Source organism: Saimiri boliviensis, chromosome 5, assembly GCF_048565385.1.
Source record: "Saimiri boliviensis isolate mSaiBol1 chromosome 5, mSaiBol1.pri, whole genome shotgun sequence".
In the NCBI taxonomy this organism is placed as follows: Eukaryota; Metazoa; Chordata; class Mammalia; order Primates; family Cebidae; genus Saimiri; species Saimiri boliviensis.
In genome coordinates this window covers 119977797-119998445 of record NC_133453.1, presented here as the reverse complement: position 1 = coordinate 119998445, position 20649 = coordinate 119977797, and the positions used below count along the sequence as shown (strand labels likewise).

Genomic DNA, 20649 nt, shown 5'->3' with positions numbered 1-20649 from the left:
GTACTCTTTTTTTCCTCGGTATGCTATCTTTAATTCCTTGAGATCTCTTTTAAACATGTATTTTTCCCAGTGTTTATATAACAGAGAAGAAGGCTCATGAGTAAGGCCTGCTATACATTAATCATGTAAAGATGTCTTAAAAGAAAGTTTTAAGATTTCATTTCTTATTTTAGCTCCTAAGTAAGAGAGGATGTTGATACGATTTAGAAGCCATTTAAAACCATTTATTTAGTGAGTTGTACTTTGTTTTTTCAAGCACAATAGGTTTTCAACTTTTGAAATCCTGTACTGCATTAGTTGGGTAGATTCCCATCACCCTCATTACTGTAGCCCTGTCAGGGTGGGGGTGGGATCAGTCACACTTTCCTTCTATTCCCACCGTCCACCAGATTCACGTCATCCAAGGACAAAAAAGAAAAAAGGAGGCTCGATTATGGAGGATCACAAATAAGATGAGCATTTTCCTCAGTGAGATGCTACTGCCTTTCTTTCTCATCCATCTTCCTTCCATAGATTGTAGTATTAAGTGCAAGGTTATGAAGAATCTGATTCCATGATTTTAAAATGCCATTTTTAGGATCTTCTCTGGACATAGATTAGAAGGGATATATACTCAGTGCTCTTCAGGAGAATATACTGATTTAAGTTCACAAAAAAATAATCTGCACCAAGAGATTTTTAATGTACTCAAAGAAAAGAACTGCTTTCCCCAATTACAGATTTAGCTATTTTTTGGCGGTGGGGGGGGCAGTGCATGAGAGTTTGGGCCTATACAGCCTACCAGCACTATTTTTTCCCCAGAGAAAACCTGAAAAATTGCCTCAAATATATTAATTCTCACATTGCTTGATGTATGGTAATATTCACCTGACAATTTAAATGTGAAATGGAGAACTAGTGACATACTGTGAAAGGCACATTCAACTGTTCAGTACACTGCACAAAGGAATAAAATCGCATCCAGCTGCTCCGTGCACTGCACAAAGGAATAAAATTGCATCCAGCTGCTCAGTGCACTGCCTAAAGGGAATAAAATCGCATCCAGCTGTTCAATGCACTGCACTAAGAAAATAAATTCAGTCAGTTCTGTGGAAGGGACAACCGTTTGTAACAGATTGCCCAAAAGAAATGGGTTTTTTTGGATTCACATAGCAAAGCCATATGCTGCATCTTCAGATTGCCTTTTTAGTTCTAAACTCAAGGTGCTTAAACTTGGCCACACCTAGGCCTCATAATTTTGACTAGATTGAGACAAACAAATGGACCAATGGAAGCATTTGAGAAAATTAAATTATGTCAGCAACAATTCAGCAATAATATAAACCTAGATACTTTATTATTTGATAATTTATGGTAATTTATGACAAATTATATGATAAATTATGTCAGCAATAATATAAACCTACTTTTTTGTTTGATCATTTCTTTTAATAAATTAATATTGCTTAATAGCAAAGATAGGCATAATGATAACGCTTGTTTATTAATTGTAGAAATTACATGTGCTAGTGATAAACTTTAGGTTTTCAGGGAGACTTTCCACTTGTTTGGTTTTTTCTCATTTGGTCTTTATCACAATTGCCTCTGTTTTACAAATAAGCAAACAGATTCTAAAAGGCTTAGTGCTTTTATACAAGTCAGAGGGATTTCAAGAACAGAGAAAAAACTCAAATCTATTGATTTCATCAAAATTATGAGGCCTAAGAGTGGCCAAGTTCAAGCACCATGAGTCTAGATCTAAGAAGGCAGTTTGAAGATGCAGCTAATGCATATGGCTTTTCTATGTGAATCAAAAAAACAACTAAAATCTATTGATTTCATCCCTCTCTATAAAACCACCACAGGTTAACTGTTTGTATTTCCAAAGACACAGCTGAAATCGAAACATCTCCTTGTCAAGTTAGCACATATATGTGGAGCTCTGTTTGCTCCATTTATTCCTTATCACTTAGCTGTATATGGGTGCCATTCTTAGCCTCACATCTGCCATTATATATGCAAATAATATATATAACTATATACGATGACTACCATTAATATTTATTAAAAATAAAAATATGCAGATATTCAGTCATCAGGTGATTTCTAGTAGGAAGACCATCTTCACCTACCCAGGCACTAAAGACAGGGAGAGTCAATAAAATAATCTGTTTTGGTCCTTGTTCTTAAAATTAATTTCAGTATTATTTTGCGTATGTTACTTCAATTTTCAGATTTTTTTATTGTCTACTCATTTCAAAGATGTTTTGTTAGTTTTCTGCTGTAACAAATGTATTGTTCCAATTCACTCTTATTCAATAAACTTTCAAAAAGTGCTCCTTTGGGTATTGAAACAACATACAGAGTTTATACTAAATTGTGCTTTAAGTTAAACTAGATGAAAATGTGTATAACAAATACCTAATGTTGTCAGATTTACTAATGAAATACAGTAAACAAATACATTTGTATTTTACTTAATTCAGCATGATTCAGAACTCATAAAATACCCCATCATTAGCAATTCAGCACAAAAGAGATGCACAGTTCTATCCTAGTCACCTCAGGTTAATCTTTTTAATTAAAACATTATCTTGTTTAATGACAATTTAGTTGCCAGTAAAGTAAGGTTAATTGCTATTGAGGCTTGTGTTTTGGAATAATAAATTTGTGGATTTGCAGTCTTCATGGCAAGTGTCACTATAAAAACAAATAGATGAATACCCTCTAGTCTGCAAAGTATTGAAATGATTCAAATGATTCAAATATTAAAATTTACAGAACCATATACTATGAACTTGTGATGTGTGCTTAATTTCAAAACTTCATGGAAAGATACAAATATGAGATTATAGAATGCTGGACATTTGAATTTTAGAGGCAACCTAATGCTTAGTTGAGTTGTTCACATTTTATCTGAAAACTGGCCACGAGTTTGCACAACTTTTCGTTTGTGTTCATGTAGAAGTTAGTTGGAGTATCAGTGATCCTATATAAGCTTATATTACTGCTGACAGAAAGGAAATTGCCTTAAAGATATGATAACCGATATGTCTTTAACAAAGTATACCATAAAACTGCATCATTGGTAAGAATTTGCAGAAAGATCTAATTTAATTAAATTTCCCATTTGCTTTAATCAGTGTATTGAATGATAAAAAAAAATAGAAGCACAGCTTTTCACTAACTAGAAAAGAACTTTTAGTGTCTTAATAATTATCATTTTAATTCACTACCATGTACTATTTTCAGCATTTTATATAAACCTTTTTATTAGTCTATGAGATATTTTTATCTACAGGCAGGAAATTTTTGACTTAAAATTTCTGATTTGTGACATATTCTCAAAGAATATGACAAAATGAGACAAATAAAATGATACTTGAGACTCTTTAGCATGTGCCCATAGCCATGCCAAGTAAATTACAGAGTCAACATTTGGACTCAGGTTTCTCTGACTTACACATTAAGCTAAGCCCTTTCTCAAAAGGTGGTGCTTTCACCAGCTTCATAGGGTATCAGTCTCATGCTGGAGGTGTACTGCCTTCAGCAGTCAGTAGCTTAACAGGCTCCTCCAGACATCTGAATGATTCTGATGCTGGCTAACTTTTGAAGACCACTGAGCTGTTAGGTAGATAGATAAATAGATAAGGATAAAGATACAGATCAGTGTTTTATTAAAATTTGCACACTCATTATCTGGGAATTTTGTTTAAACAGATTCATAGGCCTACATTCAGAGATTCTAATTCCAAGTCTGAATAAGGTTTCAGGTGGGGTCCATGAATTTGTGTTGTTAAGTAAGGTTCCAGGAGATGCTGATTGATGTTACTGGTCCAAGAACAACACTTTGAATGGCACTGCTAATACCATATCCAGCTCTAAAGTTTAATATACCTGATCCAGCTAGAGAAATGGTAGACTAAAAATTAAATAGATAAGGCCATTAATTTCAGGGAGAAACGTGACAACTAAATCAAAACAAGAATGATGTGAAAGGAAGCTCTTGAGAGGCACAGAAGGCTAAGCTGCCCAACAAATGTGTGGAGGCACTGTCAGGTTTGGGAATAATGAAAAGATTTGCAAATTCTTACATAGATTATATATAAGAATCTTACATAAATTCTGTAGTCTTTGGTGTGTGGCAGGCTGGTAGCTTATCTTCCAGGGAGCCCTTTACTCTATAAACCAATTTCACAATTTCTCTTAATAGTTACCTCATTTCCATAGTGGAAACCTTTCCTGACTTCTTCCTTTGGCTCAATACTTCTAACCAGTGAATGATGCACTTCTGCCAATGTGCTACTCTCTTTTGATATCCTAGCAAAACAGTTAATGAGGAGCTCTTGCTGGCTATTGGTAGAATGTGTTATGTTGATTCTGGTTCTGACTTAACTCTGGATTTTGTCAATACCAATTCCTTAAAAATGGATCTTTGTCATTTTTAAATCAGTTTAATCATTCCCTTTAGATTTTTATCAGAACTTTAAATTCAACTAATATTTAATTTCCTTTTTATTCTGTATATATCTCACATGGACTTCTTTAAGCATCAGCTACATCATAAAAGTAATGGTGTATTGTTTAGAAATATATTGAGCCACAAGTAGTCAAGCAGTTTGGTACATCATTGATGTGATTATTCATTCATTCATTCAAACTGCTTGAAAGTTCTCATTCCTGCCCCTACTTACTCACAGTATATTTGGCAAAACTTTGAAGGACATTTTGTTGGAAAGAACAGAAAGCACAACATTGACAGTGTAGTTAAGAGCAACCTGGGTTTAGGCACTAACTTTCTTAGTTTTAAGTGTTTCACCTTGCACAGTTTGCTTAGATTCTACGTCGTGACCAAGAAAATGGTTACATGTTAGGACTGTAGTAGGGACATTTAATTAGATAGTGTACACAATGCCTTTAGTGTCTACTATGCGCCAGAAACATACCAACTACTATGCCTGCAAGTTATTATTTATTTAATAAAATGTTGATTCACTGAACTCAAGTTGCATTATCCTTGCTGCTGCCTTTCTGCTCCTCATGCCAGGTACTCAGTACTCAGTGAGGGCAGTCTGCCCATGGCCCACCTCCCAAGGGTCAATTATGCAAATAAGTCATCCCATTTAGTAATTAGTGATGTTTAAAAGAAAAGCCTGGGATATTTGGAATTTTAAGCATGGGGCACCTAGTTTGGGTAGGTTTTCTTCTTTCCTTTTTTCTTTATTTCTCCTTTTTTTTTTTTTTTTTTTTTTTTTTTTTTTTTTTTTTTTTTTTTTTTGATTAGCCAAACCTTCTTCCCATTGCATTTCATATCCTCTAATGTGAGTAGCTACTTGAACTACTGGTGCCATTTTAGGGAAAGAACACTGTAGCACTGCCTAATGAGTGAAGTCATCACAATTTCCTATCACCTTTAATTGTTTGATGAAAATGCTTGAGAAGCAGCAATCTGAAAAAAACAATTGAAAGCAATCATATTGTCGAATTTAAAATCCTTTTTACCTCAGAGGAATTAAACTTTTTTTTTTCTCTTCTAATACAAAACAGTAAATGAATCAAAAGTCCTTTTCTTTTTTAGCTCAATATATTCTAATGCTTAATATACTTGTACTACAACTTTCATTTTCTCAAAGGCAGGTCAAGTGAACCCAACAATAAAATTATATGTTGTAAACCTATATGGACCAACTCACACATTGGAGCTCATGCCACCTGACAGCTTTAAATCAAGGTATGCAATTTCAATTTCACTTTTATGGGGAACTAGATATCTTCACTTCAATTATCATTTTGTTGCAGTTTAGAGAGAGATGTGATCAGTTCAACAAATACACTTGAAAATAAAGCTGCAGTTGCCTCGATTAGTGAGGAATGAAGTCATTCTCGGTGTCTGGCTGTTCCCAAGAAGCATTTAGCTCCAAGGTGATTATCAGCACCACAACATGACTGAAGAGACTGATACTGAGAATTAGGTCTTTTGCTGGAGATGTGACAGAGATGGCAAAGGATCTTTTTCCATTAAATTTTCTTCAAGAAAATAGTTGCTCCACATATTTTTTCAAGGTGCTCTTTAAAAGTGTGTAATCTCTCTGGAATTTGTGAATTTTTCCAACTTCCTCCCCACAGTTTTGCCAAGGATTCTCTAGCTTTCTTCTCCAGACAGAGACATTTAATGATTTTTTTTCTCAAAATATCCTACATATAAAATCTTTATATTTAAGAAGCTCGTTCAGGGAGAAAACACATTTTGTTGGGTCAGAAGTATAATTTTAATATTAACAAAATCTTCAGCAGTGAACAGCTACTCAAATAATTATGTGTATTTTGAAATCCAGCATGGTCTCAGACTTCAAAGTGATTCTTTCAAATACTACAGCTCTTTGGAAATTTATCGCAAGCCTAGAGATGGGATAGACAACTGATTTAGAAAAATGGTTTCACATTATATTGAATAATGTGGGGCTAAGTTCAAAGTTTATTTTGATGATATCGACAATCAGGGTGATTGGTTCCAACAGAAATTTCATTCAAATTTTGTTTCATTGATGTATTTAGAGAAAATTTCATCCCAGTTGGTCATTTTTACAGAGAGTGCAGCGTGATGTATATGGAAATTTTACCTACTTGAAAACGTAATAACAGTTTATGGAATGCTTATACCAGAAGACTCATTAACTACCTAATATAAACTGTTCCTCCTCCTGATGGAAAAGATAAATCCCATCGAGAGTAAATGATTGAGATAGAGGCTCAGGACTGGTTGATAACAAAAGTAGAAAATGAAGTAAGGCCTCTTTCATCAAGTTGCAGAGCATTTCATCCACATTGGATGGAAGACCTTAAAGATAGGCCAGAATTGACATATGTAATGTAATAAAGTTGACCAAATCAAATAGTAACATTTATTTCTGAGCTTGACCTAGCGGCCATGAATGGTTAAGTTACAAATGAAGCAATTATGGACACTATTGACATTTTATCTGATCCTTAACTCATTTTTTAAATCTGGTTTGTTTAACGCTATTGAATAACAGGAAAGGAAACTAGAGTAGGAGTGTTTGAGTCACACGTCTACCACCATTTCATTTGTCTCATTGGATAAATCACTACCAGTCTCAAGGCTGAATTCCTTTGTCTTGAAATAATAATTTCTAATTTTTTTCCTTTCAAAAAAACTCTTTGAAATGGGAATAAATTTTTACAATATCCACATTGCTTTCCAAAAGGAGCTCTTGATTCCTGGCCTTGATTTTAATTATCTATTTATATAAATATAAACATATATAAATTGAATGATTAATAACATACTTTCTTCACGTCCTATTAAGTACATCAAATGTTCTCTCTTCTTTTTGATGTTTGTGTTGTGTTCATAGTATAGCTACCCGTATAGTTTGAAATACTGCCTAAACTCTCATTAGCAGAATATTTAAATAATTATTTTATAGTAATTTACATTTATGAGTTTTTTTGGTATGTTACTTAGGCATCTGGGATATTTTTATAATCTTTAGATTATGAAGTGGCAATCAATAAGTGAATCATATTCTGTCTGTCAGTACTATTACAAACTATCTTTTTTTCCTTTTGGTTTCCTTTTTAGTACTTTTTTCCCCAACACACGTAAACCACAAATATAATCATCTCTTAGCTTTCTTCCTTCCAATAAAATTGCCACGATGAGTAGCATAATAATTGAATACATATATGACTGTGTCTATACAGGGAAGAACAATAGATAAATATAGAATTTTTTTTTAATGACTTGCACTATGTTATAAACTGGGTTCTCTGACTTCCAACCTAGAGGAGAACTTTCTTTTGTTGTTTGAATTGAAGATTCTAGGTCTTTTTTTGTTGGTGGTGGTCTTTTTGATTGTTTATTTGGATGATTGGTTTACTTATTTATAATAACCAATGTTTATCACTATAATAGAAAAAGGTCCCCTAGCTGGTATCATTATTTGGTAGACTGTCCCTTCAACCCAATGCTTATACTCATCAAAGACTGTAAAATAATTTTTTATTAACTTACATGATTTAAAAAAAATTAAAAGGATAAGATAATGTACAGAAAGGCATAATTTCTTCTCCTAATTCTTAACCTTATATTTTCTTCAATTGTTTTATTTGTTTATTTATGTCTGATTCAGCTAAAGTCATTTCATCAATTTAGACACCAAGTTCAACTTTTCTTCAAAAGTAATTCAGTTCAAACTCGTCTCATCACCATTCAGTTTATCCTTATCTGAATCACGGTCTGTACTGATTCTGTAAAGAAAGTAGCATCGTAGAAACTAAGATAATGCCCCTTCTTGAATATTTCCAGAACCAGTGGGAGTTAGATGGGTTATCTCATCTTTTGAAGGAAGAAACATTTTGCCAAATTATTGTACTGTGCACTTAAGGCATTGCAATCACTCATTACCTTTATTAGAAAATCTAAGTGTGAATTTTAAAATACATATTTACTTTCAAGGGAAATTTTATCTTATGATAAATGAATCATGCTGATATTCCACAGATCCGATAAGTCACATTAATTTGGAGAAATTATACATGGTTATTTGTGTAGGCCTCTCTAGTCTGAAGAGTAAAATTAATAATTTATATTTGGTGTCTTCTTATTCTATGTCTTTAGCATTATTTTACTTATTAGAAGTCTTTCTAAAGTCATCTATGTTTTGTGACCTGTTGTTCTCAACCTGCATCACTGATTTAACATGGTCATCTTTCCCCTGTCACTCTGGGCTTGGCACTGTCGTGCTTCCTCTTCCTATTTCTTTAAGTATATCTAGCCTACATCACTTACTCTTCCAAGGAATATCTGTGCTTTTCAAGAAAATTTAATTAATAAATTAACCCATGTTCATAGAAGTGTCCTTCCTACAAGTAATGCATAGTTATTAACAGATGTCTTTGGAGAACACTAGCTGTAATTTGGTCATGAATACCATCACAGGATACTTTTGGTAAGACATCACAGATTATCTAGAAGAGAATGAGCTCAAAGTAACTACATTTTACAATTATTTTGGTGCAAACACAGAGCAGTGATTGGACAGGAAGGCCGTGAAAACACGATGTAACTTCTAACATACCTGTCTGCAGGTGATGCTGGGGCCTCCATTTCACATAACCTTGTGGACAATTAGATCTTCTGTGCCAGACCACCCAGCTGATAGAAAGTCTCTGTTGACTTGAGTACAATCCCTCTAACTAGCTTGTCTCTGTCTCTGTGGCTCAAGAGGACCAGATCCTCGAGGACTTCCTGGGTAATCCAGAGCCATGGAGACTAGGAACAAGCAGGAAATCCAGTTATAAGAAAGGGACACTTCTGCTGGCCACTGGTCGTGGAACACCAGATCTAATGTGTTCATGAGATGGAGTTCCAGGAGGACAGCTACATCTGCAGCAGGCAGGCCAAGGAGTGTGACATTTCCAGGTAAGGGTGCTTCCCTACTCCCTCATTCAGAGACAGCCTGAATACTTATGAGTAAGCATGATTAATCAGTATGATTCACAGGGAGATGTACACCTAGACTCCTGGGGCAAGGAAATAAATGATATAGGAAGAGATTTAGTTAATAGATATATCTGTCCTCCTTGCCTATGTGTCAAGTTCTACTTGAGCTTCCATTTTGGCTATTTCCAACACTTTAATATAGAAATCTCAATGGTTTGAAATGGTCCCTTGTTAGACTTTACAAATTCAACTTTATGGAGAACTTTCATTCTTCAGATTCTGTTTGCCATAAGCAAGGTCATTCTTGGGTATAAGCAAGGTTTATAATGAGGTATCTCACATCAGATTATGCTTTGCTTATGACCATAAGGCACATTATGTAGAAACAGACACAGTAATCACAATATTTAGTCAAAGATAAATATAAGTGTATTGCTGTAACTTAATGATTTTCAACTTAACATTTTACAACTAAGTTAGTGTTCCCTTAAAAATCAGTATTCACCACGTTTGTACTGGTTGGCCTTTAATTCTTTTCCAAATATTAAATTCTTTTTTTAAAAATCAAAATTTAGGGCGGGCGTGGTGGCTCACGCCTGTAATCCCAGCACTTTGGGAGGCCAAGGCGGGCGCATCACGAGGTCAAGAGATCAAGACCATCCTGGCCAACATGGTGAAACCTCATCTCTACTAAAAATACAAAAAAAAAATAAAATAAAATAATTAGCTGGGCGTGGTAGCACATGCCTGTAGTCCCAGCTATTCAGGAGGCTGAGGCAGGAGAATTGCTTGAACCCGGGAGGCGGAGGTTGCGGTGAGCCGAGGTCGCGCCACTGCACTCCAGCCTGTTGCCTGGTGACAGAGTGAGACTGTCTCAAAAAAAATAAAAAATAAAAAAAAATTCAAAATTTGGCATCTTAGCTAGTAAATATATTGTGTCATGCCTGTGAGGCATTTGAAGATGTTCTTGTAACATTTCATTTGAGAACAACTTTGAAAGGGAAAACCTCTCAGGATGAGTATTTAAATTCTGTTTTGTTGTTATTATTTATTTTTTAAATTATTCGTATTAGTTTGTTACCTCGTATTGTATAAAATATAATATTATGGCAGGTAATTGAGACACATTTCTGACTGGATTTGAAAATCAGCTGTATATCAGTTCAATCTAGCTTTTTACCAGAAAATATGACCTTGATTTTGCAGTCTTTGGTTAGTTGTTTACAATATTCAAATTAATTTTTTGCTTCAAATTTCAACGACATTTACATCAATTATTCAGCACTTCAGCCCTTTTTTTTCTGATTATTTATAGTACATACTATCATTTTTCTATAAGCTAAATTCTCTAGAAAAATCTATTAAAGGTTAATACTTCATTTTCTACTTTTCAGTATTCACATTGCTAAATATAATAGTGTATGCAAAGTAATCAGCTTAAACAACACACGGTGAAAGTGAGCAGGACACTGTTCTTTGGAGGATCACAAAGCCTACTGATATGGACAAAGATTATACCTAAGCCAGCTGCATATTTTATTCAATGTTCCTTTATTTATTTAGGGCACTTCATGTTTTGATTTTACTGAGTTAGATGGCAGTTTTCAAGCAGAGCTCAGCTAGTTGTGAAAGTTGCCAGATGTCTTGAAGAGATTGTTGAAAAAAATATGACAGCCTTCCTGTATGTCAACTTATGCTTGCCCTTTTCCTGACATCTTAACTTTGATCAGCTAACAGGTTTTCTAGAGGAAATAGTAGCTACTCAGTAATATTAGATATGTAACATTCGTGTAGCTGGATATCTAATCCAGATGTATCTAAAGACAGCATTAGTATCACGAGGTTATTCTTCTGTAGTTGATATTTTCTAAGTCATATAAAACTAGGTAATTAGTTGTAATACAGTACTTTGATAGCTCTTTCCTTACATGGATGGCTATTTCTTCTGAGATCAGGTGCGATTGGGCACATTCAGGCTGGTATGGCTATAGACTGGATGGCTATTTCTGAAGTAACTAATCTGTTCTGAAACTGGGAAATATTTTAGAAAAATTTTTTAAATTTCTACCATAAATTGATGAGTATTGATGATTTTATTTTCTTGTATGTGAGTTGGAAGCTTTGTGACATAACGTATACATGTCCAAATATATGTGTTATAAAGGAAGACACATAAACTTTTTCCTATCTCCAGTTAGTCTGAGGACGTAATTGGCCCCATGAATTATATCCTTATTATACCAAGAATTTAACAGACTTTCATCTTCTTTAATTTGATTCCTTCTTGGTTTAAAAATATTCCAAATAAACAAGGTAACTGACAATGCTGTAAAAAATACTGTGTATTAAGATTGGGACTGGTCCTTGATCCACAACTGACAAAGACCGAAAGAAACCATTCATACCATTGTAGCCAAGCTTCCCACATATAAAGTGAAATAACACAGAGGTTATGTAAAAGATATAATCATTAAGCCAGAAATAACCCTTGCCTTTTAATTGGAAAAGATTATTCTTGATGATTCATTGATTGCGATTTTAAAGAAAAAAAAAACTTGCCATTACAAATATATAATTGTTTTGCACTTAAAGGAATACTAATCTATAGATAATTTTCATAAATATCTAGCATGTGATTGTTTTGATTTTTCCAAGAATTACTTTTCTGGGAAATAATTCACTCTCAAATTTATTCTCAAATTATCTGTATATTTGTATACATATGTATATGCCCATGTGAATACATACATATACATATATTTTTATATATGTAAATGTTGAAAAGAGAAGATATCTATCTATCTATAAATTAATATGAAGCAACATCTTTATAGTGGTTCCGTTATTCTTTTGTATAAAATGGCAAATGTATATTGTTGGTATTATCCCAGTGCTCTGGCTCTAAACATGTGTTTTAATTTTGTTTCCAAACTAGAGAATACTATATCACTATGGTTAAATGGGTAAGCAATACCAAGACTGTGGTAAGATGGTTAAACCGACCTCAGAACATCTCTATCCTCACAGTCTGTGAGACCACTACTGGTGCTTGCAGTAAAGTAAGTACACTTTACTTTTCTTTTATGCTTAAAGTAAAGTAGCTTATGCAACTTTACAAAGAGAGATCAGGAAATGTATTGTGCAAAAATTCAGGGTTTAACTTTTAAAACTAGTAGGAAAAGAATTATTCTACTAAGAATATATATTTTAATTTGTAAAGCTTCCAAACGTTGAAGTGAACAATATTGATAATAAGCAGAAGATAACAAATTGAGCTTTTGAAAACACAATTAATTATTATACAGCATGAAGATTAATCCAAGACAGATTAGCTTCATTCTCAGATATGGATTTTCTCTATATTGTGTCTTTGATTAACTTGAGAATATAGAAAATTTATTTTCTATCCTCTTTAAATACATCCCTGTTATTTATTTTTTCTGTAATTCAGGTAGATCTGATAAAATAACAGTGTTTCTGTCCTGAAATTAAATAAAACTAGTAAAAATTGGTTTATGAACCCTCTGTTTTGAAATCAGGTTATATTTGAATTCCTAATATCAGTTTTTATAAACTCTGTAGTAAATTTAATGTGTCATTTTTTTAAGATTCCTGGTAGAGAAAACATTGCAAAAAGTTTAAATGGTTATATTATGTGTATGACATTTTGGTAAAGGATTTTTAGATTAACAACTGAATTTTCAAACTTCTTTTCTGGAAAAGATGAAGTAAATGTTACCTGACTAGCTTTTCTGTTGTAAACAACTGTCAAATTGTACAAAATATACAAAACAACTTTTCAGATATGGGACAATAGGAGGATCATGACCATAAATGCTGAAGTCAAGTAAATGTACAAAATCAACCTGTTGAGTTTCTATTCGCAACACTTTTGAGACCAAATGGCAAGGAGATAGAGCCCAAGCAAAGCAAAAACATCTCGGTGATCTAAGTAGGCAGGGAGAATCAGAGTTTGAGGCTTTTTGTGGTGATGAATTTATAGGACAGGGACCATAGAAGTTGGAGCTATACAGAGAAGAACTCTAGTAATCTGTGAAGAGGACCCCTTACGTATTAGACTCAGTGCTTAGCTGTACATACATATATGCCTCCACATTGCCTTAAAGGAAACAACTACTAAACATTTTTGTAGCAAGGGAAGAATCTGCAAGTTGCAAAGTACTTAGAGGGATTAGAGTTCTGAACAACAATAGTGAAGAGATCTCACTGAAAACCCTGGGTATTCAACTGAGAACCCAGAAGGAAAGAGCATTAGAAGTATGGCTGTTTTAGACACCTTCTAATCACCTTTAGATTATACTCTAAGGTGTCAAGTTCATCTGTCTGTAAATTAACTGTCTACCAGAACAAAGTTTGTTTTTTTTTTTTTTTAAGGGAAAATCACAATTTAGGTGATTTTTCCATACCAACAAAAATATGAGAAAGTCCTTAATATATCAATATATCAATACTCAACACCATCAATATAAATAGAGGATAGTGCTTTACGATCAATGAGGTTAATTCCAGGAATTTAAGATTAGTTTAATATTGAAAACCAATCATTGTAATTCAGTTAAGGAAAAAAGAATTAAATATCTTGATAAATGACAAAAAGCAATTGACAAAATTCAAAACCAATTCATGCTAACTTTCAACATAAATGAGTAAGAAGAAACATCCCCAATCTGTTCAAAGATATTCATAAAGTACCCTCTTACTGAATGTGCAAACACTAACCTTGTTCATGTTAAGATTAGCAGTGAGGTAAGGATATCCATTCTCAGTACTATGATGCAAACTTTGCCAGAAGCCCAACTCAGAGTAACTTAGGAAGAAATCAGTTACAGTGTTAGGAAAGGAAGAAGTAAGTCTGTATTTATCGATAACATCATTGTGTACATTTTTTAAAAGCCTACAATAAAAATCTAGAATACAAAATCACAATTTTTAAGAAAGCAAATGGGATGAAATATAAACAACTGGCAAGTACGTCCAAAGGGTATTCAAGTTTCTTGAACCAGTCATCTAACTTGCCTATAAGTTTGTATTTGTTTCAAAATAAAGAATGGAGAAACAGTAAAACATGATTTCTATGTTAGTGATATTAAGAAAAAAATCAGCTAAAACACCATTAAAATCTTTAAAACTTTACACAATCATAAACTTAACGAATATCGTGAAATACTCCAATACTGAATAATACAATGTTACTAAAAGGCATTTGAAAGACCTAAATAAATGAAAGCTAGTCCATGTTTTTAAATAGAAAAGATTAATATTGTAAAGATACCAATTAGACCCAAATTTAATCATAATTTTAATATAATCCCAATTAAAATCCCTTCTGATTCTTTTTGTAGAAATAGACAAGCAATTTTTAAAACTTAATATGGAAACAAAACATACCTGAACAAGTCAAAGCAATCCTGTAAAAGAACAAAATTTAAGGAATTAGCCCTACGTGATTTCAAGAATAAATAAAAAGCCACAAAAACCTGGAGCTGCTAGTGGAGGGATGAGGACCACAAATAAGTCACTAAATTGAATGATTTCTAGAGAAGAGGCCCACATTTATAGGATTGATTTATTTTCTACACAGGTGCCCAAAGAAGTTCAGTGCAGAAAAATGGAGCTGAAACAATTGACATTCCTATTGTGGAAAAAAAAATGATGTTTGACATCTTATATCATATTCTAAAATCAATTTGGGATAAATCGTAGCCCTAAATTTAAAAGCTAATACTGTCATTGTTCTAGAGGAAAACATGAAATAAAACTTTACTGTACTGAATAAGCCAAAAACTCATTAATTATATAATAAATTGGACATCAATAAAATTAGAAAGTTCTCATCAGAGACACCATTAAGGAAATGGATATGTAAACTGTAGTCTGGAAGAAAATATTTTGCAAAATGTATGTCAGACAAAAACACATATAAAGAAATTCTGTATCTCAGTAATAACACACCCCATAAAAACATTAAAACGTGAACAGTTACTTATAAGGAAGATAATGAGCACATGAAAAATTACTCAACATTTGGCCAGGTATGGTGGCCCATCCTTGTAATTTTAGTAATTTGGGAGACTGACATGAGAGGATCACTTGAGGCCAAGGGTTCAAGACCAGCATGGACAACTAAATGAGATCCCATTTTTATATAAAAAAAAATTAAAAATAAATAAAAGTACTGAATTCATTCGACAGCAAAATATGGATTACAATTCTACTAATAATACACATCATTAGAATGACTACATTAAAATAAAAAACTGACAACATTAACTGTTAAAGAGGATGTGAAGAACAAAAATTCTCATTCTTTGCAGGTGGGAACGTAAAATAAGATTACATTAATATTTAAGTTCAGAGTGAAGTTAAACATATATGTAAACACAACATTTTATATATAAATAAGGAGACATATATATGTACATATACATATACAGAAATAAACATAGGCCTGGCTTGGTGGCTCACACCTGTATTCCCAGCACTTTGGGAGGCCAAGGCAGGCAGATCACCTGAGGTCGGGAGTTTGAAACTAGCCTGACCAACATGGAGAAACCCTATCTCTACTAAAAATATAAACTTAGCCGGGCATGGTGGCACATGCCTATAATCCCAGCTACTCTGGAGGCTGATGTAGGAGAATCACTAGGATCTGGGAGGCAGAGGTTGCAGTAAGCCAAGATCAGGCCACTGCACTTCAGCCTGGGTGGCAAAGAAAGAGAGACTCGGTCTTTAAAAAAAGAAAATGCCTACCATTCCTTGGGAGGCCAAGTGGGGAGGATGGCTTGAGGCCGCGAGTTCAAGACCCACCTGGGCAACATAGTGAGACACGATCTTGATTTTTAAATAAAGTATTAAAGTAAAATTTTAAAAATCGGCCTATATCCTTTGACAAAATTCAGCAGCCCTTTGTGCTAAAAACTCTCAGTAAACTAGGTATCAAAAGAACATATCTCAAAATAATAAAAGCTATTTACAACAAACCTACAGCCAATATCACACATTCAGTGTGCAAAAACTGGAAGCATTTCCTTTGAAATCTGGCACTAGACAAGGATGCCCTCTCTCATCACTCCTATTCAATATAGTATTCGAAGTTCTAGCCAGAGCAATTAGGCAAGAAAGTTTTTGAAAAGGTATTCGATTAGGAAAGGAGGAAGTCAAATTATCTCTATTTGCAGATGGCATGCTTGTATATTTAGAAGACCCTATCATCTCAGCCCAAAATCTCTTTAAACTTATAAGTAAGTTCAGCAAAGTCTTAGGATACAAAATCAATATGCAGAAATCACAAGCATTCATGTACCCCAATGACAGACTAACAAAGAGCCAAATCATGAGAGAACTCCCATTCACAACTGCTACAAAAAGAGTAAAATACCTAAGAATATAACTAACCAAGGATAAAAAGGACCTCTTCAAGGAGAACTACAAACCACTGCACAAGGAAATAAGAAAGGACATAAACAGATGGAGAAACATTCCATGCTCATGATTGGGAAGAATCAATATTCTGAAAATGGCCATACTGCCCAAAGTAATTTATAGATTCAATGCCATCCCAATCAAAGTACCAATGACCTTCTTCAAAGAACGGGAAAAAACCACCTCAACCTTCATATGGAACCAAAAGAGAGCCCACATAGCCAAGACAATCCTAAACAAAACAAAACAAAACAAGAAAAACAAAGCTGGATGCATCATGATACCTGACTTCAAACTATACTGCAAGGCTACAATAATCAAAACAGCATGGTACTGGTACCAAAACAGAGATACAGACCAATGGAACAGAACAGCGACCTCGGAGGCAATGCCACACATGTACAGCCATCTGATCTTTGACAAACCTGATAAAAACAAGCAATGAGGAAAGGATCTCGTATTCAATAAATGGTGCTGGGATAACTGGCTAGCCATATGCAGAAAGCAGAAACTGGATGCCTTCCTGACACCTTACACTAAAATTAACTCTAGATGAATAAAGACTTAAACGTAAGACCTAGCATCATAAAAACCCTAGAAGAAAACCTAGGCAGAACCATTCAGGACATAGGCATAGGCAAGGACTTCATGACTAAAACACCAAAAGCATTGGCAACAAAAGCCAAAATAGATAAATGGGACCTAATTAAACTGCAGAGCATCTTTACAGAAAGAAGCAATCATTAGAGTGAACTGGCAACCAACAGAATGGGAAAAAAATTTTGCAATCAACGCATCTGACAAAGGGCTAATATCCAGAATCTACAAAGAATGAAACAGATTTGCAAGGAAAAACAAACAAACCGACCCATCCAAAAGTGGGCAAAGGATATGAACAGACATTTTTCAAAAGAAGACATACATGAGGCCAACAAACATGAAAAAATTCTCATCATCACTGGTTATTGGAGAAATGCAAATCAAAACCACATTGAGATACCATCTCCGCCAGTTAGAATGGCAATCATTAAAAAATCTGGAGATAACAGATGCTGGAGAGGATGTGGAGAAATAGGAACACTTTTACACTGTTGTTGAGAGTATAAATTAGTTCAACCATTGTGGAAGACACTGTGGCAATTCCTCAAGGACTTAGAAATAGAAATTCCATTTGACCCAGCAACCCCATTACAGGATTTATACCCAAAGGATTATAAATCATTCTATTATAAAGACACATGGACACGTATTTTCATAGAGGCACTGTTTATAAGATCAAAGACCTGGAACTAACCCAAATGCCCATCAGTGATAGACTGGATAAGGAAAATGTGTCACATATACACCATGGAATACTATGCAGCCATAAAAAGGATGAGTTCATGCCCTTTGTAGGGACATGGATGAATCTGGAAACCATCATTCTCAGCAAACCAACACAAGAACAGAAAATCAAACACTGCATATTCTCACTATTAGGCAGGTGTTGAACAATGAGAACACATGGAGGGGAGCATCACACACTGAGGTCTGTCGGGAGGGGGCAGGGTAGGCACCATGGGGTGATGGGGAGGTTGGGGAGGAGTAACATGGGGAGAAATGCCAGATACAGGTGATGGGGGGAGGGAGACAACAAACCACATTGCCATGTATGTACCTATGCAACAATCCTGCTTGATCTGCACATGAACCCCAGAACCTAAAGTACAATAAAAAAAAAAAACTGACCTACATATTTTGTAGTTAATTAGAGGAAGCCCTTCTAGATAAGGATATTCTAAATATTTTCATTGCATACAGTTAACTGCAAAGAAATGCTTCAATAGAAAATAGATATAGTAGTCCTGTCCTACTTTTGATTTGACACCCTGTTGATATTCTAATATATTTTATTCTATGTGTGGAGTTAAAAAGATTTTCCATTCTGTTAATTGAAATAATGAGACAAACAATAACACTTGAAGTTTTGGGCTCTCATGAGTTCTACTAATACCTGGTGGTACTAACAAGCAGTGGCATTGGAATCTATTTTATTTCTGTGTTTTACAGATATCAAGAATGGTTAATGCAAGGGTGCAAATGGAGAATAAAGAAATGATTCAGTTAGATTTTTTTTTTGATATCTTCATGTAATGAATATCTATGGGGAAAATGCTCTGAAAAGAGAAAGTGATCAATTATAATATGATAATATGGATTTAGAAAGAGAAATTAGTATTTAAAAACCTACAAATAATTTGTTATTAGCAATTTGAGAAGGGTACCTCTGCATATAGGGAAGCCCCTAATACATTGTTATTAATGTTTCTTAATTTGAATACTTTTATTATAGAATCATTTCTTTGAGAAAATTACAACTATTTTATGTCATTAAATGTAAATGGTATTACTAAAACTTGTCCTATCTACACATATTTACCTTGGGGTCAAATTAGTTTAATTTTGCTTTTAGCAATATGATTTTGGCTCTGATCTGATCAAAGACTGTTTTGAAGGGACACATAATTTTGTCTTTTCAAATATTTGCTATTTTTTCTCAAAGACTGAGGTACTAAGAAGAAAAAAACTGGCCATGATTATGAATAAATTAAATATTGAAAGAATGTCCACTTTTAAATTTTATTCCTGGCTGTTTGCCCAGTTCCTTTGAAGGACTTAATAATTTTGTCCCTCAGTGATGCCTAGAGGTGAAAAGAGACAGTGTCTGATGGCTCAGAACAGTTTGAATGAGGTAATCAAACAGAGCTGGAAAATGATCTCTTATCCCTGGTGAGGTGCTGCTGGGAATTCTGAAAGAGTTCACCAAAGAAAAGACTTTATAATTAAATTATCATTTAGTCCCTATTCTCTACTTACTCATTCAGATTAAATCAATAATGACAATGAGATCTCTCAGGATATTTCACCAGTTGAAGAGAGGGGGGAAAACCTGATGATAACTGTGTTTAAAAAAAGTTAAATTGATATATGCTCATTTTGGCCTTTAGATGCTTCATGGAGTTAATTGTTTTGTTTCAGAAATATGAGATGACATCAGATACGTGGCTCTCTAAGCAGGTATAGTATAGGTGGTCTGTCACATTTTGGCCATTGTGTCCATCCTTATGTTCACCTATTTCTTATGTGATAACTTTGTTTAAAAAAGTATGACTTTAAGGCTTTGCTAGGTTTGAAAGGGTGATTTTTTTTTTCATTAAAAGGATCACTTATGATTTAGGCTTTCTGTGATATCATTTGTGAAAAGGTTACTTCTATTTTTTATGAGACATAAATTGCAGAATAACTGTCAGAATCACTTTTTAAAATATTTTATGTAAGTATGCTTTTGTGTAGATGAAGGAGAAAGAACTCAGGACCTAACCATAGTGGAAATTCTTAGCATTGTTCTTAAAAATTGACCAGACCTCTACATAAATTGATCATGGAGATTATTTAAATAAATGCTTCTCTTCTTAGTTGTATTCTAGCTCACAATTCTAGTTTGTGACATAAATGAGGCTGGAATTAAGAACATGACAGACTAAAAACCTAATCACTGTTACAGGGTCTCCTCCAGGGCAATTCAGAAAGAAACACAATAGCTTATTTAAATATAGCTGAATTCATTTTACTCTTAACTCCATTACTACTTTTTGCAAAGGGAAATAATATACGTGGTATGGTTTGCTTTGGTTTTCTTTTTGTTCTTTAAAGCCCTCTTTTATTTTGTATTCTTTCTCTAGGTGTCTATGGTGTTAATGACCACCCATTATTTTGAGACT

General features: G+C 33.9%; 1 protein-coding gene across 4 annotated transcripts in view; it reads left to right on the top strand.

Annotated features, from left to right (window-relative positions):
• DPP10 (dipeptidyl peptidase like 10) overlaps window positions 1-20649 on the top strand; it is a 1392171-nt gene that overhangs the window by 1303020 nt on the left and 68502 nt on the right. For all 4 annotated transcript variants that reach the window (XM_074399882.1, XM_074399881.1, XM_074399880.1 and 1 more), the window contains 3 exons: window positions 5613-5710; window positions 12381-12504; window positions 19907-19945. In XM_074399882.1, the coding sequence (XP_074255983.1) occupies window positions 5613-5710; window positions 12381-12504; window positions 19907-19945 (261 nt within the window). The remainder of the gene's footprint in view (window positions 1-5612; window positions 5711-12380; window positions 12505-19906; window positions 19946-20649) is intronic.